Source organism: Myotis davidii, unplaced genomic scaffold (genome assembly GCF_000327345.1).
Source record: "Myotis davidii unplaced genomic scaffold, ASM32734v1 scaffold979, whole genome shotgun sequence".
In the NCBI taxonomy this organism is placed as follows: Eukaryota; Metazoa; Chordata; class Mammalia; order Chiroptera; family Vespertilionidae; genus Myotis; species Myotis davidii.
In genome coordinates, this window is record NW_006290769.1 from 207498 (window position 1) to 231811 (window position 24314).

Here is a 24314-nt window from a genome sequence, read left to right on the forward strand (position 1 = left end):
AATATATCATCCTTTTTTTTAATTCTAGGCCACCAGCTTTAGCTCTGAGGCTCGGCTCCAGCTATGAGACCTCCGCTGCTGAAAGCAGATTTCTTGCCTTTTTTTACCCTTCTCTATTTTAAACAATGTTGCAGTTCTGTTGGCTGAAGCCCCCGGTTTTGTTTAGCTTCTGTATGTGTTACAATGTTGCTTAGAGTGCAGCTGAGAGGCCGGCAAGGCAGGCGGGGAACGCTGGAGCTCTCCGTCACTGAAGCAAGCAAGGCTCCCTGTTCGCATCAGCTGCCTGGCTGCCGGCCGCCATCTTGGCTGCCAGTTAATTTGCATATCTCGGCCCTACTCTGTGAGTGACAGGGGGATTAGCCAATGGGAAGGGTAGCGGTCGTACACCAATTACCATGTTTCTCTTTTATTAGTGTAGATATTGTATTAATTGTTCTATTTTACTATTACTGTTTTAATCTCTTACTGTAACTAATTTATAAATTGAATTTTATTATAGGTCAATATGTCAGTCTGCAGGTTCTGCATCATCCTTGAATTCAACCAACTGCAGGTAAAAAATATTCAACAACAAAAAACATTGCTATACTATGTGCTTAGGCCTACTGTGATTCCCTTTATATTGAACAAGTATACTTTTTTCCTTGCCATTATCCCCTAAATTAGGGGTGGGGAAAGTTGGCCCACAGGCCATATAAGGCCCACAAAATAATTTGGTCTAGCCCTCTTAAGGCATTAGGGATGAGTTAAATGTTTGACCAAATATAGCAGGCTAATTTTAAGGTGATAATTTTGTATGGCCCGAGAATGTTGTTGTAAATATCCAAATGGCTCTCTTAGCAGAAAAAAGGTTCTCCACCCCTGCTAAACAATACAGCAACAACTATTTACAAATTATGTACATTGTATTAGGTATTATAAGTAATCTAGAGAAGATTTAAAGTATGCAAGAGGATGTGTGTAGTTTGTATGGAAACACTATATTTTACATACAGGAATTGAGCATCCACAGATTTTGGTAGGGAACGGAAGGGGATTCTGGAACCATTCCCCCACAGATACCCAGAGATGAGTGTATATCCTATATAATAAAAGGCTAATAAGCAAATGGAACAGATGGCGGAGCAACCCTAGCTATGATGCACACTGACCACCAGGGACAGACACTCAAGGCAGGAGCTGCCCCCTGGTGGTGAGTGCGCTCCCACAGGGGGAGCACCACTCAGCCAGAAGCCCTGAGCTGGGCTGGCAAGCACAGGGCAGCTGCGCTGAAGATGTCTGACTGCCAGCTGAGGCCCGCTTCCCCACCGTCAGGCCGACATCCTCTGAAGGCTCCCAGACTGTGAGAGGGCGCAGGCCAGGCTGAGGGACTCACCCTCCACCGAGTGCATGATTTTCATGCACCAGGCCTCTAGTTTATATATAAAGGGGGAGAAAAGGGAGTATATGGGGTTCGGTACTATCTACAGTTTCAGGCTTGAAACATATCCCCTGTGAATAAGGGGGAACTACAAATAAAAATAACATCACAAAGAAAATTTCCATGTAAGCAAACTATCGTCATTTATTCTCAGGTAGTGTCATTTATTCTGAACTCTAACAATAAAAAGGAAGTAATTTCTAATTATTACAACAAATATCTTATGCCCATTTGTATATTACAAAATTTGTTTTAAGACAGGGAGTTTCTAGGATTGATATCTTTTCAAACATACAGGTACATTACATAATGTATGCCTAGAAGGTTTTTGTAAACATGTATCAAATTTTACCTTGGCTTGTAGAATCTGCATCATTGTCCTTTCTAGTAGACAAATCCACAGGTTTGTCCACAGTTCCAGAAAAAGTAGATGATGAGCAAATAGATTTGGTTATAAAATCAGGTTCTTCAGATTTGCATAAAAATGGTACAGTCACTTTAGTTCCACCTGTACACACACTGTCAGCCATGCTAGTTATTTCCTCATTGTGGGATTTCTGAAAAGAAGTAATAAGAAACTGACAAAAAGGATCTTATACCCTATTTTAAAAGAAATCAAGGACTTGGGGTTCCAAACAAAATGGAGTAGCACACTTCACCTTATCTCTCCCATTCCATACTCCATCCTATCTCCCCTAATACCTACAACCAAACTGAATTTACTAGTAAACAGATAAAGCACTTAGAAAAAGCCCGTGAAAGGTGAATGAAAGCAAGAAGATTAAGACTCTAAACCTTCAGGCATAATCTAGTAGTGAGAACCTTGTGAGGGCTTTTCACCCCTCCTCCCAGAAGAGTCCATAAAATTAGAGCTGTCATCCTAGGCAGTGGCTCAGTTGATTGGAGCATCATCCCATACACTAAAAGGTTGCAAGTTCAATTCCCAGTCAGGGTACATAATTAGGCTGGGGGTTCAATCCCTGGTGGGGATGAGTACAGGAGGCAACCGATCAATGTTTTTTTCTCCCTCTTTCATCCTTCCTATCTAAAATCAATGAAAGCATATTGTTGGGTGAAGATTTACAAAACAAACAAAAAACTGGAGCTGTCAATTGCATAGATGGAAAACGTCCCGACAAGTTCTAGCTGGTTTGGCTCAGTGGATAGAGCATTGGCCTGGGGACTGAAGGGTCCTGGGTTCAATTCTGGTCAGGGGACAAATACTCTTAAAACAAATGAAAACATAGAAGTTCTCAGCAAAGAAACAGAAAGTATAAAAAAAGAACCAAATGGGAATTTTATAATTTTAAAAGAATCTAATGGGAAAATACAGTAACAGAAATTTAAAATTTTATAGGACAATATATAGACGGTGGGCAATATATAGAGGGAATTTCCTTTGAGTTCTTCATAAGGAAAAAGACTGGTTACAAATAATACGATATACTTATTAACTCAAAAGAATGTCACAATGGCACAATGCAATCTCTTAAGTGCTCAAATTGCCAGCCCTTATTATTTACACATTTTTGTAGCTTGCCCTGGTCCATTTGCTCAGTGGTTAGCGCATTGGCCCTTCAAACCAAAGGGTCAAGGGTTTGATTCCCAGTACCTCGGTTATGGGCTTGATCCCCAGGGAGATCAGGATGGGTGCAGGAGGCAACAGATCAAAGTGTCTCTCTCACATCAATCTCTTTCTCTCCCTCCCTTTCTCTCTCTCTCTTTCTCTCTCTCTCTCTCTTGTCTTTCTCTCCTTCCTCTCTCCCTTCCACTCTCTCTTTAAAAAATAAAAAATTAATGGAAAAAATACCTTCAGATGAGGATAAACAAAGAGAAACTGAAAATAACCTTCAATGGATTAATGAATAAACTGTGGTGCATCCACACAATCGAATGCTACCTAGTTATAAATATAATGTTACTATAACACAATAACTTGGACAAATTTCAAGGGCATTATGCCAAGTGGAAAAAAACTGGTATCAAAGGTAACATATGATTCCATTTTTATATAATAAAAGGCTAATATGCAAACCAATCAAACAGAGGAACGACTGGTCGCTATGACACACACTGAGCACCAGGGGGCAGGTGCTCAACGCAGGAGCTGCCCCCTGGTGGTCAGTGTGCTGCCACAAGGGGAGCGCCACTCAGCCAGAAGCAGGGCTCACAGCTGGCAAGCACAGCAGCTGTAGCAGGAGCCTCTCTCGCCTCTGCAGCAGCACTAAGGATGTCTGACCGCTGGCTTAGGCCTGCTCTCCATCCCCCGAGGGCTCCCAGACTGTGAGAGGGTGCAGGCCAAGCTGAGAGATCCCCCTCCCTACCCACTACCCCAAGTGCACAAATTTCGTGCACTGGGTCTCTAGTTTTTATATGTTAATCTGGAAAAGGCAAAAACAGAAACAGAAAACAGATGAGTAGCCAGAGATTATGGGTGGGAGAGGATTTGCTCAATATCTTGTCTGTGGTGGGAATTACAGAATTCAAGTATGCATACGAACCCATAGAAAACACATACACACATATACATACTACAAAAGTGAATTCTACTTAAGTATATAAAGATATTAATGCAAATGAAAAAGGTTATTTTTTAATATACTGAAACAGCAAGGAAAATTCATTCTTATGTTTGTGTCAAATGTCTTAGAGTATCACAGCAATCTATACTAATAAAAGGGTAATATGCTAATTAGACCAGACATCTTCCAGATGTCCTTCCAGACAAAGCCACGGTGGCAGGGGCCAAAGAAGAGGCAGTTACAGGTGATCAGGCCGGCAGGGAAGGGCAGTTAGGGGGCGATCAGGCCGACAGGGAAGGGCAGTTAGGGGCGATCAGGCCAGCAGGGGAGGGCAATTAGGAGCAATCAGATCAGCAGGGGAGCAGTTAGGGGCCTCAGGCAAGCAGGCAGAGGTGGTTAGGGGTGAACAGGCAGGCAGGCAGGTGAGCAGTTAGGAGCCAGTGGTCCCAGATTGCAAGATGGATGACCAACTGCAGGGATCGGTACTAAACCAGCAGTCGGACATCCCCAGAGAGGTCCCGGATTGGAGAGGGTGCAGGCTGGGCTGAGGGACCCTCTCCCCCATCCCGTGCATGAATTTCATGCATTGGGCCTCTAGTATCTAGTAAAGAGCAAGGGTCCATAATGGCCAAGGCTCAACCAAATACCGTTAAAGTCAGTGCTGGGTTGCCATAGCGACCCAGCACTGACTGCAGCCGGTGCGGGGGCAGCAACCCAGCACTGACTGCCAAGGGGGCTGTGGATCAGGCCCAGAGAGAGGCCTGCAGAAAGAGAGGCAGGATCTGATCCCCAGCCTCCATGGAAGCTGTTGATCAGCCATTGCCTCTCTTTCTCTCCTGGTTTCGCCAGCAGCCGTGCCTCTGTTTCTCTCCGGGCCTCCTCAGGGTCTGCTGATCAGCCCCACCTCTTTGATCAGGACCAGAGACAGGCTCACTGGCACAGAAAGCAACCAATGAGAATCAAATCTGAGTGAAGTGCCAAGAGCCAATGGCTGCCTAGGAGGCGGAGCTTTTGATGGTGACTGGCATAGAAACTGACCAATCAGAACCTAATCTGGGTGAAGTGTGAAGAGCCAATGGCTGCCTAGGAGGTGGGGCTTTTGACACTGGCATAGAAACCAACCAATCAGAACCTAATCTGGGTGAACTGCAAAGGCCGAACCTAAGGTGGGGGCTGAGGAGTTGTAAGGGCAACAGCTGTTTGGAGTAAGGTGTAAGAAAGAGGTTCAATTTTTTCATGACCGGTTTGGTAGCATAGTGCATAAGGCTGGCTATCAGTTCAGATAAAGGGATTATGTGTTTTTGTTTGCCAAGAGCATCTCCTCCTGCCGAAAAAGACTCCCCTATCCCCACCATTTAAGGACTCCCCTATCCCCGCCATTTAAGCAATCCTATCCTATATAATCTATCCATACTAATAAAAGGGTAATATGCTAATTAACCTGGTCGACTGGCCATCTTCCGGACGTCCAACTTCCTTCCAAACAAAGCCATGGTGGTGGGGGCCGAGGAAGAGGCAGTGGGGGAATTAGGCCAGCAGGGGAGGGCAGTTGGGGGCAAGATCAGGCTGGCAGGGAGGGCAGTTAGGGGCGATGAGGCAGGAAGAGGCAGTTGGGGCGATCAGGCTGATAGGGGAGGAAAGTTAGGGGTGACATCAGGCTGGCAGGGAGGGCAGTTAGAGGTGATCAGGCAGAGGCAATTGGGGCGGTCAGGTCGGCAGGCAGGTGAGTGGTTAGAAGCCAGCAGTCCCAGATTGCAAGAGGGATGTCCGACCGCCTGTTTAGGCCCGATTCCACAGGGATCGGGCCTAAATCGGCGGTCAGACATCCCCCAGGGGGTCCCTGATTAGAGAGGATGCAGGCTGGGCTGAGGAATCACTCCCCCTCCCTACAGCCCCCCCCCCAGAATTTCATGCACCAGGCCCCTAGTTACTTATAATAGCCAAAAAGTGGAAACAAACCAGATGGCCACAACAGATGAACAGACAACTAAAACGTGCTATTTTCCATATAATGGGATATCATCAACCATAGAAAATGAAATACAGATATATGTTGCAATGTGAATACCCCCTAGAAACAAATAAGTAAAAGAAGCATATACAAATGATAACATATTATGACCTACTCATAGGGAATCTCTACCATAGGCAAATCTACAGTGACATAAAGTACAACTGTGGTTAACTAGAGCTACAGGAGTTGAGTGGAAATAAGAAAGGGTAATGACTACCAAAGGTTACAAGACTCCTTTTTGCGATGATGAAAATTTCTAAAATTACTGTGTTTATGGTTGCACACCATGCGAATGTACTAAAAACCACTGAATTGTACACTTCAAAATTGTATCTGAATTGCATCGCAATAAACATAGGCGACATTACTTGGGGGATGGGTGTGCTTTAATTCAACTTCTAACACATGCCCTGAATGAAAAACTCCTGTTAGACAAAGCAAATTATTTATTTGTCTTGTTCAAAACTGTATCCCCAATCCTCAGCACAGTGCTAGCTCATAGTAAACTCTAAATACCATACATAGTCATTTTGTGCCAGGGATGCATATCTGCAGACCTTTCATAACCCAATATGATTTATGCTGAGTGTGAAGTAGGAATAATGTATTCTAAAAGGATGGAAATCTACACCCATTATAACATGTTTTGACTTTAATCATTTTTAGTTCTCTCTTTCAACTGTGTATCAAAAGGTCCTCTCCTGCAAAGTTATAATTTTATAGCATTTTTTTCAATATTTTCAGTGACTTATTACATTTAACTCTGTAACAAAGTTATTTTGGAAGAGCTCCTAGTTGCTACTTAATGAACATTATGATGTTACAAAATATTTTATAAGATTTTGTTATAAAATGCTTTGAAGTAATACATTAATAACCTCAAATAAAATATTTCAACAGCTATAGACAGCATGGTTGACAAAAAACTGAAAAAAGATATCAAATCCTTGCGTAACAAGCTTTGGCACCACAAGGTAGGAAAAGAATAAATAATGTACAATTCAGTCTGCACATCAACATTAAAAGTATTTTCCAGTTTTATTTTTTAAGTTTTGTACATAAGAATGATGCACATTTATATTGCATTATTTTGCCCTAGCTGGTGTGGTCAGTTGGTTGGAGCACCGCCCCATACACCAAAGGGTGGCAGGTTTGTTCCCCAGTTGGGGCACATATGGGAGTCAGATAATCCATCAGCCGATCCATCAATGTTTCTAGATTTTTCTCTCACAGTGATGGCCCTCCCCGCCCCTCCCCTCCTCTCCCCTCTCTTCTCCTCTCTCTCTTTCTCTCCCTCTCCTCTCCTCTCTTTAAATCTGTAGATTTATTTAGCATAGAGGCTAATGATGCAAAAACTACCAAAAGAACTTCCACAAATAAATCTATTAGTCAAAAATGAGAAAGGGATGTCATTATATTAGCTGATGACCATTGTACTGATAAATTAAAACCTACTGAATAGTTGCCACATCCTAGGTGGACAACTGGAAAAAGCAGCCAACTAGAATCCTCAGTCACAGACTATGAAGGGTAGTAAATTTCTTAAAGACACAGACCATGTACTGGACCACATCTCTCTGTAGCTACAGATCCTTTAATTAAACCATTGCATTCATAACTAACTCCAGGACTTTATTTCACTTTACCTTTCCAACAATAAAACAGTATTACTTGAGGGGACAAGGACCATTCTGAATACATATCAATAGATTATAAAAACTACTAGACAGGGACCTTCTCTTCCAATTTCTGTGAAATATAAATTAAAACACCAAGGTGTTGATAGCTACTCAAATTATCACTACATTTGAGCTAAGAAAGTAATCAAATCACGAAATTATTGAAAAAGCAAGGTACAAAATAAGCCAAGGGAACTAGGTTTCAAATGCTGTATTTCCTATCCACTCTGCCCACTGTAGAATAAACTAACTTATATGAAAAATGAACCACTTAATACTGTTCTTGGTATTGTGGTAGGCATTCTTAGAAATATCTGCATAGTTTATGCCACCCCATTCCCCAAAACCGAGCATACACAGAGGGGTGAACCTTTTTAGTCATCTATGAAAAGTCCACCTTCCCTAGACATAGTTGACTAAACTAGTAGATGCCTAATACGTTTGCTAGCCAAAACACATTATTACCATTTGGTAAGAACATTCTGGCTTATTATATCAACAAAGCCAACTAAGCCAAAAGAAAAACAATGAAAGTGTCCTTACTTGGGCTTCCTGAACTTTTTGAAGCTCTGACTGAAAGTCTTCCCCATTTCCATTGTCCTCATCGGTATCACTGCCGACTCCACAAAAAAATGTAGGTGGAAGTTTTAATGTATCTGCTTTTGCCTTCTCTTCAACTGTTGGTTTCTTTTCCCAAACAATAATGCATTCTTTCTCATTTTCTGAAAATCCCATACAACACACGCAAAAGAAAGTTAAGATAAAAGTAGATGAAGTACAACTATTTTACAATGGCCCAATTTTACAACAGACTCAGGTAACATGACCTAAGTGCCAATGGAAAACAAGAACTAACAGAACAGTATTTTTCACTTCATATTGTTTTAAAATACTTTAAATCACCACAGGCATATTACATAATAAAGTTGGTAATTACAAAAATAATCAAATTGGGAGGTTCCTTTCAAATAAAAGATTTTTTAAAAAACAATTAGTAATTTTAACTTTACATACCTGTTACACTTTTTTCTAATGGTTTATATTTTTCTGAGTCATCCAGATATAGTTTTCCATTAAGTTTCTTGACAGCTGTTTCAAAATCTTCATCTTAAAGTATAATTGATTTTATTAAATAAAAGAATTTCTAGTGTTTTCCTAGCCCGAAATCTAGAAATTATCTCCAACTTCAGACTTTTCCTTACTCCCCACATGCAAACAGCAATCATTTTGACAATTATATATCTCTAATGCACCTTCGGATAGAAATCTCACTGAAAACTCGCCTCTTGTTTGAGCTGCTCTATTATCATTTTAGCTCATCTACCTACCTCCATGAACCACAACCCAACCTTTTATACCATTATCCAAGTGGTTCTACTGAAACTTTTCTGTAGACCCGCTTTAAAAAAACTCTGATATGGCACACAAACTTTTCTACGATCAAACCCGTCCTCCTCTAAAACTTTGAGGATATTATGATGGTTTTCAACTGCCTCAAAATGCCCGCCCTGCTCATGGTAGTCATTCAAAAAATTGTTACTTAATACATCATTACATCCATTGGCTATTTACACATATATTTAGGATAAACATCTATCTATCTGCAAGGACAGCAGTGAGGGTTCTAAGAGCAGGCTTAATATAAATTAACCACACCTCCCAATTACTAAGATTAGCATAAAAAGAATGCTTTTATAAAATAACGAAAGATTTACCATCCTCTTCTTCTTCGCTAACATAATCTGGTCTATTCTTATAGCAGAAGAAAGTTGGAGGAAGTTTAAGTTTGCTTGCAAGAGCTCTGTGCTCCGGAGTTGGGGTTAGCTCATATACAATAAGAACATCCTCATCTGAGGGAGGGTCTTCAGGCTTTATCTTCTCTTTTGCTATAATACAAGTCAAAAAAATTGATAAAGACAGGTGTTAAATCAGTATTAACATCAGTATTCTAACTGAAAATAAAAACCATGGAACTTATCTGTAGGTTAAAATAACATACTAGTAAAAGCACATATACTTTGATGTGGACAGAACTCTAAAATAGTAATTACAATCAGTAGTAGACAAGGATATAGAATTTAATGTTCTATCAAAAACCCTTAGTGAGCACAAAATCTATTTAAAAAACAAAAAAATCACCCTGGCCAGTGTGGCTCAGTTGGCTGTATTGTCCCACGTACCAAGAGGTCATGGGTTCAATTCCGTCAGGGAACATACCTAGGTAGCAGGTTCAATCCCCAGTTGGGGTACAAACAGGAGGCAACCAATTGATGTTTCTCTCTCCCTCACCCTTTCTCTCTCTCTAAAATCTATAAAAATATATCCACAGGTGAGAATTAAAAAAATAAAATCCTGCTTTTACTTACTGATCATTGAAAAAATGTTATTATTAATGGCTATAATTTTAAAAGTGCTGCTATAACCATATTTGACATACACAATAGTTAGGCAAAATACGCATGCATTTTCAACAACTGAAAAAAATCAAAGCAATCACAAGTAAAAACAAAGTGTAAATATAAAACTAGTGCAAGCCCTACTTTGATTAGTTGCCACAAGTTAACAATTGCCAAGATGGCAGGTGATTAGAGTTACATCCAGTTTTGAATGTTTCCAAAAGTGATAATAGATAAAATTAAATAAAAAGTTATCCTATAGGTAAGTAATACTAAATACTGTAAAAATTTAATACAATTACTATAGCTGAAAAACCAACAAGGACAACAAAAAAGGCAAAAATTAAAAAATGGAGAGAAAAGGAATTCTTCATACAATCTGCTCTGGTTTATAAAAAAGAATTTCTGCCCCTGGCCGGTGTCGCTCAGTGACTGGAGCGTCAGCCCATGGACCAAAGGGTCACAGGTTTGATTCCCAGTCAAGGGTACATACCTGGGTTGCAGGTTTGATCCCACGCCCAGGTCGGGGCACGTGTCTGTGTCTGTCTGTCTGTCTGTCTCTCTCTCTTTCTCTCTCTCTCTCTCTCTCTCTCCCTCCCCCTCCCCCCCTTCCTTCCTTTCCACTCTCTCTAAAAGTCAATGGAAAAAATGTCCTAGTGTAAGAATTAACAAAACAAAAACAAAACAAAAAAAAGAATTTCTGGGCAAAGGAACTGATAAATGGTAAACAACTTATGAAGCATGCTCTGTACCAGGGGTCCTCAAACTACGGTCCGCGGGCCACATGCAAATACAAATATTGTATTTGTTCCCATTTTGTTTTCTTCAAAATAAGATATGTGCAGTGTGCATAGGAATTTGTTCATAGTTTTTTTTTTTAAACTATAGTCCGGCCCTCCAACGGTCTGAGGGACAGTGAACTGGCCCCCTGTTTAAAAAGTTTGAGGACCCCTGTTCTGTACCAACTGGAACTGTCCAATATGGCAGCCGAGCCAGTGTGGCCATTAAGCAATTAAAATGTGTCCAAACTGAGATGTGCTACAAGTTTAAAATACACAGTGGATTTCATAGACTTGGCACCAAAAACAAAAAGAATATACCTCGTTTTGTTATATTGATCAGAATTTTAAATGTTACTTCGGATATAATGGGTTAAACTGAGTAACTATTAAAATTAATTTCATCTTTTCTCTTTGTTCACCTGTTTCTTTTTATTTTTAATATAGCTACTGGAAATTTTTATATTACACACATAGGCCATATTTATTTCTATGGGATGGCACTGATCTGGAGAACTAGAGCCCTTTAGCAACATTAAATTTGCCTTTCGCTCTCTTTCATTACAAAAATAGTAATTCCTAGCCAGGGATAGTACAAAACACCTTAAGAACAGATTCTTGTTCCAGTTCTGTTGTGAGCTAGTAAAGACAACTTGGATATAATGAACAGCCCGCTGGGCCCTAGTTTTCCTCATGTTTTAGAGTCTTTGTCTCTAAGATCCTTTGGGACTCTGACACACTCAAATTTGAAACAGAAGTAGCATATTGGTAAATTTGCATGTAGGCCAGGGATTCTTAACGGAGGGCCCAGAGTCTGTAAGTATATATCCTTTATAGAAAAAAGCCAGACTTTTCACATAATTTCTCAAAGACTGCACACTTTAAAATAAAGCTTAAGAGTTGCTTTAGCTAGTAATAAAATGGACATAACTTTATAACTGAAGACCCCAAAAATCAAGGATTGTCATTTTATCAATGTACTTGTTTGGCAACCTATAACACAGTTGCTAAAGATATGTTATTAGACACTAATATGGAGTTTTCATTTCCCTAATTTGTGCCCTTGAAGGTCTTTAAGAGATTCCACTCTCTTTTATAAAAGATCTGTACTACATACATAACATACCAGGAATAACATAACAGGTGGATATTAAAAATGGGCACACTTTCAAATACAATTAATTTTCTGAAACATGTCCAAAAAGAATGGCCGTAAGGGGACGCACTGTTTCATGTTGTATGCATGCTATTACCGTCACATGTTTGGATACAGGCTGACATTAGTGGCTAAAGAAAAGGGTTAGTAAAATATAGGTCTTTATTAAGCAAAATAAATAATGGAGTAATGAAGTACAAAGCAGCAAAAGGTAAAGACCTAATAGATCTCAAAATAATGTTATGCAATAGTGAGAAACATGACATCCAAGTACATTAAAAAACAGCATTAAATGGTATTATACCACCAGTCAAAAGTTACTTGCTTTTAAACTGACATTCTTTAACATGCACACTGTAGTGTTAAGTACTTAATTTCAAACAGCCACAGTTACTTTTCTAAAGTCTACCAGCTGCTAAAAAACTGCTGTCATCTCATACTGAGAATGCTCACTCTATACCTTTGTTCTCAGGCTGTGAGGAAGGAGTGCTGGTCCAAAAGGCCATTGGATTAGATTTAAAAAGACTAAAATTAAACCCTAGAAAATAAAGAGTATTTAATTTTTGAACATAATGAGAATCAAAGTGAATATGATGTTAAAATATAAAAAGCCAGAGTCCCTCAATTTAAGCCAATTTGGCCATTTTACATATTCATTTATCCAAGAGGTTCATTCTTTGTTCATTTAATAGAGTGGCAAGACTAACTTACATAAAATGTGAGCATCTCAGTACCATGTTTTTTTGTTTTTCCTTTTGAGTGACAAGAAAATAACAATAACTTAAAGAATGAATACTTAAGAAAAAAGAAAGAAAACAGACTCAAGTTAATGTTCATGACTCAAGTACAAGTGACTGAAGTTCTGTACTGCATTGGGTTCATGTGCTCTGCCTTAAGTACGATATAAGTATCTTCCAGTTATTCAAATCTCCAAACTTACACACATACTCTCTGTTACTGTTTGAATACTCACAGGTAAAATAATTTTGAGAGAAAAAATTTTGCACAAATGTGATTTAGCTGTTCACAAAGCACTGTGTTTATGACCCAATTTTTAGTAAAACATTAGTATCCTAAAAAGAATCTGCATCAAGGTAAACATTAAAAAGAAAAATTCAAAATAAAAATTTGCTTAATCTATTAAGACTAAGTGCTTACCCTTTTCTGGTGTCTTAAATGTGTAATTAGTTGAGAACTCTTCCTTTGGAAAAGCAGCAAAGAGATTTTGTACTTTGCCATCTGGAGACTGCTTAATATCAGAGTTCTTTGATTCTTCACAATTATTAGGTTCCACTTCTCTTTCAGATCCACTCTGAACTCCTGAACTAGTTTCACTGGTTTTTAAAGGTGCATTAAAACTAAATCCAAACAAAGACCCAGTAGCTGAACTGTTGCCAAATGTAAATGGTTTTGATTTTTCACTACCAAAAATGCTTTTAACAGATTCTGAACCAAATACAAACTTTGGAGGAGAAACTACTGCTTTAGTTGCTATTTCAGATGTGCTAGACACATCTCCAACTTCTGAGGTTGCATCTGCTATATCGTCGCCCTGAAGTAAATCTGTCCTCTCTTTTGTGGTTTCTTCTAATACAGCTACAGCAATTCTGCCACATGGTGACTCTCTTGGAGTTGTCGAAAAAGAAACATGAGGTGTTATCAAAGAATCTTTTTCTTGGGCTATTTTTGCTTCATCAAATATTTTCTTAAATGAGTCTGCAACATCCTGTAGTTTAAATCGGACAGCTAAATGTTCTACTTTTCGTTCTCCATCTGCAAAATCACATGCAGTCCACACCCACACTCTTTCTGTCCCTTTCATATTTTGCAAAGTCATATCTGGAGTTATTCTGTGATTGGCACAAAGTTTTAACACTTGGTCCCTTCTCATCACTATGCGAACTTGCTTATTATCATAATTCTGTAAAATCTTTATATCACCAATGCCTCTTTCTTTCCACTGACCAACATCTTTATCATATCTATAGAGTTTTGCTCTGTGACTAAAAACAACTTGTTCATTTTCCTCACCACTAGATACTTCAACTAGATCAGGCAAAGGTACAACAGGTTCAAAGTACTGTCCATCTCTCTCCTCTTCTTGAGTAACATCAGATTCTTCATCATTGCCAACTGTGGTCCCACTTTGATTCAACAAGGCAGGAGACTTAGATGGACTCAAAGCAGATTTAAAACTAAAGTTAAATCCTGTTGTTGACTCACCAAAACGGAAGAGATTTTTTCTCACAGGGCTACTTGCCAGTGGAGAAGCATGTACTGAGCTACTACTTACACTATCATCCAAAGCATCTTCCCTTAAATCATAGTTACTCCACTCTACTGTGGGTCCAGTGTTTTCAGGATTTGGCTTTGTGGTTATGTCTGAAACACTGACAGCACCTGCATCTGAATTCTTACTTTCTTCCTCAGTGACTTTTGTTTGATCATTTGTCAAAACTGTTTTGAAATCTTTTAGTCCACTCTTCATTTCTTCAGCTCTCTGTATTAATTTGGCAGCTCTCCCAGTATCCACCAACTTATGGGGAGTTTGAAGTGGTATATCTAATAGAAGTCGCTGGCATTCCTCAAATTTCTGCTTGAATTCTTCAGCAAGCTCTGGTGTTTTAAATTTTGCTGCCAGCTGCTCTAGTTTGGCATCACCATCAGAAAAATCACTAGCTAACCACATCCATGCTCTATCTGATCCAGATAAAGGCTTCAGGTTCATTGTAGTCGTTATCCAATGATTAGCACACACTTTTAGCACTTGCTCTCTTCGCATTAACATTCTTAGTTTGCCATTGACCTCATTTTTGAGAATTTTTAAGTTCCCCAAGCCCCTTTCTTTCCACTGACTTATCTCAGCATCAAATCTAAATAACTTTACCCGCTGTGAATAAAGAACTTTTTCATCTTCTTCTCCTGTTACAAGTTCTACTTTTTCGGGCATTTGTACTACTGGTTCAAAATGGATGTCATCACTGTCCTCAGTCTTATAGGCATCATCATCTTTCTCAATGTCAGTAGAAGTGTCAGCTTTATCAGCCTTTTTACCACTTTGTAATGAGAATAATTTTTCTCCAGCACCTGAAAATCCCTTGAAATTAGGGTCTTTTTTGCCAAATTGAAATCCTTCTCCTGAAGTTGATTTTGCAAGATCTGCAAAGGTAAAAGTGCTTCCAGTTTGACCAAATACCACACCAGTATCATTCTTCTGACTGCTAACACCCTGAGCCTGAAAATCATTGTCATTTTCAAGTGGTTTTTCACTCTTCTTCTCTTGATTTCCCAGTTCCTGAATGCCAAATTTAAATCCATCAGCAAGCACAGGAACAGAAAAATTAAATCCTTCTATTGTTGAATTAGAGTCTGTATTAGAACTCTGAAATGTAAATGAAGGTGTATTTTCTTGATCCATATGCCCAAATTTAAATCCTTGTTCTGTGATGCCAAATTTAAAAGCTTTTTCTGAAAAGTTACTTTTAAATCCTGTTCCCACCTGATTTCCAGAAGAGTCACTTAACTTAGCTTTTGAGCCCAATGTGAAAGCTGAAGACGCTTCCGGGTTAGGTTTATGAGTTGGTTTAGAGGCATCACAAGCCACACATTTTAAGGACGAACTCTCATTTTGCACAAAGCAAACACTACAATCCCACTGTCCTTCCTTCTTGGTGAACATTCCTTCAAATCCACTCTTTGTGGCCTTGCATGTCTCTGAAGAGGCAGATGCTGAAACAGCAGGAGTAGGCTGATTTTGTGCACTTGGATTCTGACAAGCAGCACATTTGGTAGTACTTGCTTCATTTCGCACAAAGCAAACACTACAATCCCACTGACCTTCCTTCTTGGTGAACATTCCTTCAAATCCACTCTTGGTGGCCTTGCTTGTCTCTGAAGTACTAAACTTAAAAGAGGCAGGTACTGGAACAGCTGAAGACACACTTGGTTTACCGGGATTATGACAGGCAGCACACTTTGCAGCATTTGCTTCATTTCGTACCAAGCATACACTGCAATCCCACTGTCCATCCTTTTTAGCAAACATGTCCTCAAATCCACTCTTAGGAGTTTTATTTATCTCTGAAGCACCAAACTTACAAGAAGCAGGGGCTGAAACAGTAGGTAAATTCTGTTTTCTTGAATTATCACAGGCAATACATCTTGAAGAGCTTCCTTCATTTTGTACCAAACACACACTGCAATCCCACTGTCCTTCCTTTACAGAAAAAACAGATCTGAAATCATTGTCAACAGACTTAGGAAGATCTCCCTGGCCAAATTTAAAGGAAGGTTGCTGAACAAATAAAGAGCCACCTTTGTTAGCAGACTTTGTATTCTGGCATGCAATGCATCTAGATACGGTAGGTTCGTTTCTCACTAAACAAATACTACAATCCCAGTGACCTTCATTCTTTGGAATCATCAACGCAAACCTATCTGGAGTATTTTCTGGGCTAGTTTTAAGAGTGGGAATAGTTTCAACTAATGCTGGGCCAAGGAGCTCTTTATTGCTTGGGTTTAGATTCTGGCATGAAACACATTTCTTAGCAGTTGCAGCATTTTTTAATGAACAGCTGTTACAATGCCACCAAGACCCTTCCTTCTTTGCTACCTGAAATTCAAAATTCACGTTTCTCACATCTGATTTGCAAATATCCTTATTACCATGACTTGCAGGTTCTTTTACGATTCTCATAGCCTTATTTGTTGTGGTTACCTTTGCTCCTGAGGTTTTTAAAATATTCTGGGCCTCTTCAAACTTACACTTAAAAAGTGCTGCTTCCTCAGGAGTTTTGAATCTAATAGCAAGTTGTTCTGGTTTGGGGAACTCATCTGCATAATCAAGAGCATGCCATACAAAAGATCTGTCTGATCCAGCATTTGGTGTCAATTTCATATCTGGACTGATGTAATGATTTGCACATATTTTCAATACTTGCTCTCGTCTCATTAGAAGGCGAATTTTACCAGATGTTTTATGTCTTAGTATCTTTACATTGCCAATTCCACGTTCCTTCCATTCTTTGGATTCTGCATCAAAACGGAACAATTTTGCACGATTGCAAAAGAATTCTTCTTCATCTTCCTCACCAGTCTTTACTTCAATCTTATCAGGAAGAGGAACCACAGGCTCAAAGTGAGGGCCATCATCATCGTCATCACCATGGGCACTCCCTCCATCTGCTTCATGATTCTTGTTGGCCACCTCTGGGGCAGGTGTTCCAAACACTGATTTCCCTGGACCATGCAAAGTAAATATATCATCACTTCGACAAAAACCAGAGTTCTTTTGATTTGGGCCTATGTTTTCAGTGAATGAAATTCCAGGTACATTTTTACTTCCAAAATTGAACGTATTTCGAGATCCAATAGTTTGACTAGCTTTTGCTCCACTGTAACCATCTCCTTGCAAAGGTTTTTCCGAAGTCAAAAGACCTAAAAGGCTTTCGCTATTATTGTAAGTCATAGAAGGGGGCTGTGTCACAACCTGTGGTGAGGAAAACGTGAAATCACCATCATTTGATTTGAAGTTGGAGTTAAATTTAAAAGGTGGCTGTGTTGTATGTGCAGGTGCTGTCAAAGACGGCCTTATTCCTTCACCTGGCATGGGCTGAACAAAATTAGTTTTACCAAATTCTATAACCTTTGATTCTGCAGATCTTGAAGCATGAGCTGCAACTGGAGGTTTTGTGAAATAACCTGGTTCTGGCAAAGGTGGGTTTGTGCTTGTCTGTTGAATATTGTAATTAAAATAATCATCACCCCTAGGTGACAAAATTCCTGTGGCAGGAGACTCAAAACGCAGTGGAGGACCATACATCTCTTGAGAGAACATACAAGCAGATGTGCTTTGCACAGGTGGTGTGTGCATCTGTTGTGAATAGGCATAAATATGCTGCTGAGGTGGAAGCCTATTCATGCCATAAACTGGACCCTAAAAGAGAAAAAAAGGTTAAATTCATGTAAATTTGTACCTAAAAACTGTAAGTAACTACTAGATACAAACCAATTTTAACAAACCACAAACATAAGTATTATAAGGTAAAGGTATCATTGGGTATGTGGTGCATCATTAAGAGAAGATAGCATTACTACAAAGGTATTTACAATTATATTCCTTCTTGGCATATAATAAAAATTGTCTTAACTCATGACAGCATCTTAAAAACTTAATTCTCTAATACTTTCAACAATAAAGAATTTAAATTAAAAAAATTTAATTCTCCAATAAAAAAATAAATGAATAGTATAAATATCTTCTTCTTTATTTATCAATGTGTCAGATGATGTTAACAATAATGATGATGATGATGATGGCCTTGGCTGGTGTGGTTCAGTTGGTTGAGCATTATCCCATGCACATGGAGAGGTCACTGATTTGATTCCTGGTCAGGGCACATGCCCATGTTGTGGGGTCAATTCCCAGTAGGGGACATGCAGGAGGCAGAAGATTGATGGTTTTCTCTCACTGATGTTTCTCTCTTTCTCTCTCTCTCTCCCCCCCCTTCCCCCTTCCTCTCTTTAAAATCCACACAAAATCGTATTTAAAGAATAATAATGACAAAGACTAGCAATTATCGAGCTGTTACTAATGTGCCTAATGAGCAATATTCTAAGTATTTTACATATATTAACTCATTTTAATATCCTCAAAAACCCTATGAATTAAGGCATTATTATCCTCATTTCACATATGAGGCAACTAATGTATAGAGAGGGTAAGACACTTGCCCCAGGTCACAATAAGCAGAAAAGCCAGGGCCCTAGCACTCAAACCCTCTGTCTTTAAGCTTCACATTCAACTACTATTGTAATATTGGGTCTTAGCTACTACACACCTGAACATGGTAACTTTAGCAATAGGAGGTTCTACTCCTATTTCTGCCAAAACAGAAAGATGAAGAACCAACCACCACCACCCATTTAAACATATTCTAAACATTCACTTATTATTACACTAGGGGAATGGTGCATGAAATTCGTGCGGGGGGGCAGGGAGAGGGGGTGTCCCTCAGCCTAGCCTGCACCCTCTCCAATCTGGGACCCGTTGGGGGATGTCCGACTACCGGTTGGGATCAGGCCTAAACCAGCAGTCGGACATCCCTCTTGCAATCCAGGACCACTGGCTCCTAACCACTCACCTGCCTGCCTGACTGATCACCATTAATCACTCTGCCTGCCGACCTGCTCGCCCCCAACTGCTCCCTGCAAATGCCCACACCCAACTGCCCACACCTGCCAGCCTAATAGCCTCTAAACGCCTCTGCCTCGGCCCCGCCACCATGGCTTTGTCCGGAAGGACATCCGGAAGGTCTCCCGGAAGGTATCCTGGTCTAATTAGCATATTACCCTTTTATTAGTATAGATAAAAATAAGATGACTAGGAAGTATAACTTCTGTATCTGGAGAGAAATTTAAAATATCTCTATCTTGTGAGACTTAGAAGTTTTAATGCTGAACTACTTCTTGAATGTATTTGAAATAAGCCTGAACAATTAAAAAGGAGATATTTATAAATGTGTAAATTATTTGTTACCTTTGTGGGAGTAACATTAGCTGCTGGTCTGAGAAGATACTGGGAATTATATGCTGGTGACTGACTATAATATACTGAAGTGCCAGTAGTTGCAACTAAAAAAAATAAAAGAAAACACTGTTAAAAAAATCTATACTACAGTTAAGACCATCTAGGCAAGAACTATAAATACAAAAGCAACAGAAATCAAAAAGATTTAAAACTACATCAAAGTGTTTTTAATTTCTATATCAAAATATACCATAAAGATGATTATCAAATGATCAAATGACAAACTAGGAAAAACTGCTAAATATGACACATGAGAATTAAGAGCATGGTAGTAGTCAACAAGAATAAGCACCTCACAATAAACATCAAAAAAGCAAGAAGGAAGTAGCTGGTCAACTTTTCAAGAAAAAGTGGTATGATGTGAGCACATAGCCATGTTCCAACAACAGAAATATTGAGAACACACTAGTCACAGGAAGGGTTTAAGGCAGCGGTCGCCAACTGGTGGTCTGTGAAGTCCGAAAGGTTGGCAACCGCTGGTTTAAGGAACCAAAATGTACCTGATGGCCCCAGGGCCATTTTTTGAAGTGAGCCTAGAAAATCTGCACAAGACAAGGTTGTATTTTCTAAACTCAAGCTTAGAATGTCCAGGTCAAAAATCACCTGATAATCCATGAAAAAGGATCTCATAAATAACACAAAATGTTTCTTGGGGTGAAGGTGGGGAGGACACATCATGACTGACACTCATTCCAAGGTCCAAACTATTTCCTCCATCTGATCTGTTTTATGTGAGTTTTATCAGGAAATCAACAACTAGAAGACACTCATACTGATGGCAAAACTACCAACAGTCATTTGCTTGATCTGTTTAATAAAAGTTTTACCAGAAAACAATACAACTTAAAGATTATTCAGGCCTTTACACGAAAGAAGAAATAAAAATTGTGACTCAAGAGATGCTAAACTATTAATTCTGACACGCACTGAAAAAGACCTAAAAAAAGCTAGCCTGACTAAAAAAATTGCAGAGAAGCCCAAGACTGATTTTGGAAAACAAATGGAACTGCCTGGTGAACATGATTATTTTGAAATATTCCGGGGAGAAAATAGGCATAGAACAAGCTGATGGACATGAGCCAAGAATAATAAAGTATGAAATTTAGTGACCTTATCAATGACTAGTGACTGTTTAAATAGTAAAAAAACAAAAACAAAAAACAGCACCACACACATACACATACAACAACCAACTATTAAAGAGTTCTTATAAACCTATTACAAAAAGCACGAAGTGAAAAGGTAACTCAGGAAATATAAAAGATTATAAAGTGTTCAGAATGCCTAGTGACAGTATTTTTGTTCTTAAAAATTGGCTAAGGTTTTTATAATCTGATAATAGTTAACACTAGGTAAGAATACAAAGAGAAGGGCATTAGTAGATGTCAGTGATAAGAGCGTAAACATGCATAGCTTTTCTGTAAGGCAATTTCCAAACACAGAAGCATTTTTAAAAGATGCTACAATCCTGGAAATGTGCCCACAGTATTACTTATAATAGCAAAAAGTAGAAATAACAAAAATAAGGGAATAAAATTTGCAGTACTTCTACATGATGGTATAGTACATTCATTAATGTATTTTCAAAAAATACTTAATAGCCACGTGCTCAGAACTTAAAATAATATTTAAAAACAGGCTATCTTATCTACATACATCATAACATAGTAAAGGTCTCATTAAAAATTCTTTTGTTTACAAAGAGAAAAGAGCAGAAAGAAATGCTCCAAGATGTTAGTAGAAATCTTTGTGATATTGTTAGCTTTTCATTTTCTTTATTGTTCAATACATCTTAATATTTCCTATAAGTTTATTAATCATTTTTTAAATCATCTTACTTTCAAAAGACAAGATACATCTTGGTATATTTTTACTTTCATTAAGAAAAACAAATCTGTAAACACAGGAATGGTAATCAAGAGATTTGAGCTCTGCTTTCGGGCCACAAAGCTGTTTTAAGACCTTGTCAATTAGCCATTTAGGATCTCCCATTTTCTCACACATTTTATAGGGTAATTGCAAGAATAAATTGAGACAATTTGAGTGTTATATTTACATTTGTTTAACAACCTTTTACGCCTGTACAAAAGAAATGGAAATTGTGATCCAACAGATGCCAAATAATCAATTCAGACAGCACTCAAAAAGCCTTAGAAAAGGCTAGACAGTTTACTTATTCCCTCTGCACAAGACTCTATATAGTACACAGGGTTTTTAAGTAAGCAATGTTGAACTCTCGACATCTCATATATTTGTCTACGACTTACGACATTTAGTAAGTAGAAGTGTACTATTTATTTTACCTGCATTTAGAAGACACTGTCACAAGAGGATAGTGGGGCAACCTTAAGTATTGCCCCAAAAGGCTATCATACACATGTACTAATATAAACTAGATTAAAGCATTCCAAATCTTTCCTGGGTTAAAACCAATTAAAAAAAAATATGTACTACTACCATTTCAGGAATCTGTCTCATGTAAAAGCAATCTATTTTTGACATCATTTCTGGGTGCCTGAGTGCAATGTAGCATACTGGCAAATGGCTTTAACATCAGACCACTGGAGTTTGAACCCCAACTCTTTACCAATAATTACCTTCTACAATAATGGATGAGTTACTTAACTTTTCTAAACCCATTTCCTCATCTATAAAATTAGGATTAGTAATAGTACCTACCACTCTGGGTTACTGTGATTAGCACTTCTGCACAGAGACAACCCACAGAAGATACTATTCATACCCTTTTGTTCATTAGTGTTTACTGTAAGTAAGCACCTAATACATACCCATACTTACACAAATGCTCACAATTACCATGTGAGTCAGGTATTATTATCTCCATGCTTTAAATAGACAAACTGGCTCTGAGAGGTCGGTAAGTGATACAACACAACTTCAAAATCTAATATGATCTAACCTTAAACTCCTTCCTTTTATGTATGACCATGGTATTTTAAAACAAGATTTCCTATTAATGTCATACCTTTGGTTATCTCATCAAAATAATTCCTGAGTTTTTAATTAGGCATATCTTAATGCATAATGATATCAATTAACATTTTTCAATTATAAGGAATACCTCTACCTCAATCTCAGCTCCTATGACATCGGCATTAAAGGAATATTCTTTAAGCCTTTATATACACAGTATCAAATAAAGCTTATTTTGTTTCTCATTGGAGTTTTAAATATCTCAGTAAAACCAAAGACAGCTTATGTAACATATAAGCAGACACATACATATATATGTAAACAAATATATGTACATAATAAGGTGGTTTCACGAGTGATCTATATAAAGAAGACACAGTGATTTACTAACATATCCAGATACCAACTCACCTGTTAATGGAGCCCCATGAAAAGTCTGTGATCCCTGATATCCATCAGGCACTGAATCTGGTCCATAACCTTCTGTAGGCCAACGATGAGGGGACCCCAAGTTACTGCTATTTAGTTTCAATTCCTGCATTTCTTTCTGTTGGAAGAAGAAAAGAACAAAATTTTAAGCAATTCTATAATGCCAGAAACAGTGACGGAGCAAACAAATATTTTAAATAGCTGATGATGCCCTTTAAGAGACTCTACAGTCCAATAAGACAGCGGTTCTCAACCTGTGGGTCGCGACCCCTTTGGGGGTCGAACGACCCTTTCACAGGGGTCGCCTAAGACCATTGGAAAATACATATATAATTACATATTGTTTTTGTGATTAATCACTATGCTTTAATCATGTTCAACTTGTAACAATGAAAATACATCCTGCATATCAGATATTTACATTACTATTTATAACAGTAGCAAAATTACAGTTATGAGGTAGCAATGAAAATAATTTTATGGTTGGGGGTCACCACAACATGAGGAACTATATTAAAGGGTCACGGCATTAGGAAGGTTGAGAACCACTGCAATAAGAGCTGATTACCAGATTCTTAATTCTGATAATTAAGAACATGATCCTTAATGTGTTAACAATTCATTTGCTCCCATTCTTTCATTCCTTAGTACCATTACCTAATTCACTCACTCTAGATTAGAGTTAGCTCTAGCCTAAACAACTAACTGCCTAAATGGCCTCATCTCCATTTCCATTCTACACTTGCCTAAATTAATCATTCTAAAGTTCAGCTCTAGCCAAGTAGCTATAAATTAAGTTTCTATCTCTGACATTCATGTCCTCAGCAGTATTATCCCAAATATCCTTCCAGCATATATTCTTTCCATACTGCTTTACCCTTCGGTTCATGTGGACTACTTCAACATTCTAAATTACCTCCCAATACCAGCTTTCCAATTATACACATATGATGTAACAAAACACTACTTATCCTTCAAAGTGATGCTCAAATGCTCCACTAGAAAAGAAAAAACTAATATTTACTGAGAATACACAGGGTGAGGCAAAAATATATTTACAGTTGTGTGCATGGAAAATAATACAATAATTAATAAATAATAATACAAGAATCAACTGTTTTGCATACTCACAACTATAAACCTACTTTTGCCCCACCCTATATTATGTACATAACTAGAGGCCTGGTGCACGAAATTCATTCACTGGGGTGGGGGGTGGGGGCCGGGGGCGCGTGTGTCCCTCAGCCTGGCCTGTGCCCTCTCACAGTCCGGGAGCCCTTGGGAGATGTCTGACTGACGGCTAAGCCATCAGTCGGGCATCCTTAGCACTGCCACAGAGAAGGCAGGAGGGGCTCCCGTCGCCACCACTGTGATCGCCAGCCATGAGCCCAGCTTCT

The 24314-nt window shown here is 38.7% G+C and overlaps 1 protein-coding gene across 3 annotated transcripts in view; it reads right to left on the reverse strand.

Moving 5' to 3' along the window:
• Nucleotides 1-24314, reverse strand: part of RANBP2 (RAN binding protein 2) — a 100489-nt gene that overhangs the window by 17266 nt on the left and 58909 nt on the right. Inside the window, exons 18-24 of one of the 3 annotated variants that reach the window (XM_006763884.2) lie at nucleotides 22900-23035; nucleotides 19504-19598; nucleotides 13125-17901; nucleotides 9351-9521; nucleotides 8650-8742; nucleotides 8179-8357; nucleotides 1773-1977 (exon numbers count right to left, since the gene is read on the reverse strand). In XM_006763884.2, the coding sequence (XP_006763947.1) occupies nucleotides 1773-1977; nucleotides 8179-8357; nucleotides 8650-8742; nucleotides 9351-9521; nucleotides 13125-17901; nucleotides 19504-19598; nucleotides 22900-23035 (5656 nt within the window). Of the gene's footprint in view, nucleotides 1-1772; nucleotides 1978-8178; nucleotides 8358-8649; nucleotides 8743-9350; nucleotides 9522-13124; nucleotides 17902-19503; nucleotides 19599-22899; nucleotides 23036-24314 lie in introns of those variants that run through there. The other 2 variants (XM_015564005.1, XM_015564006.1) reach the window with 2 other exon arrangements.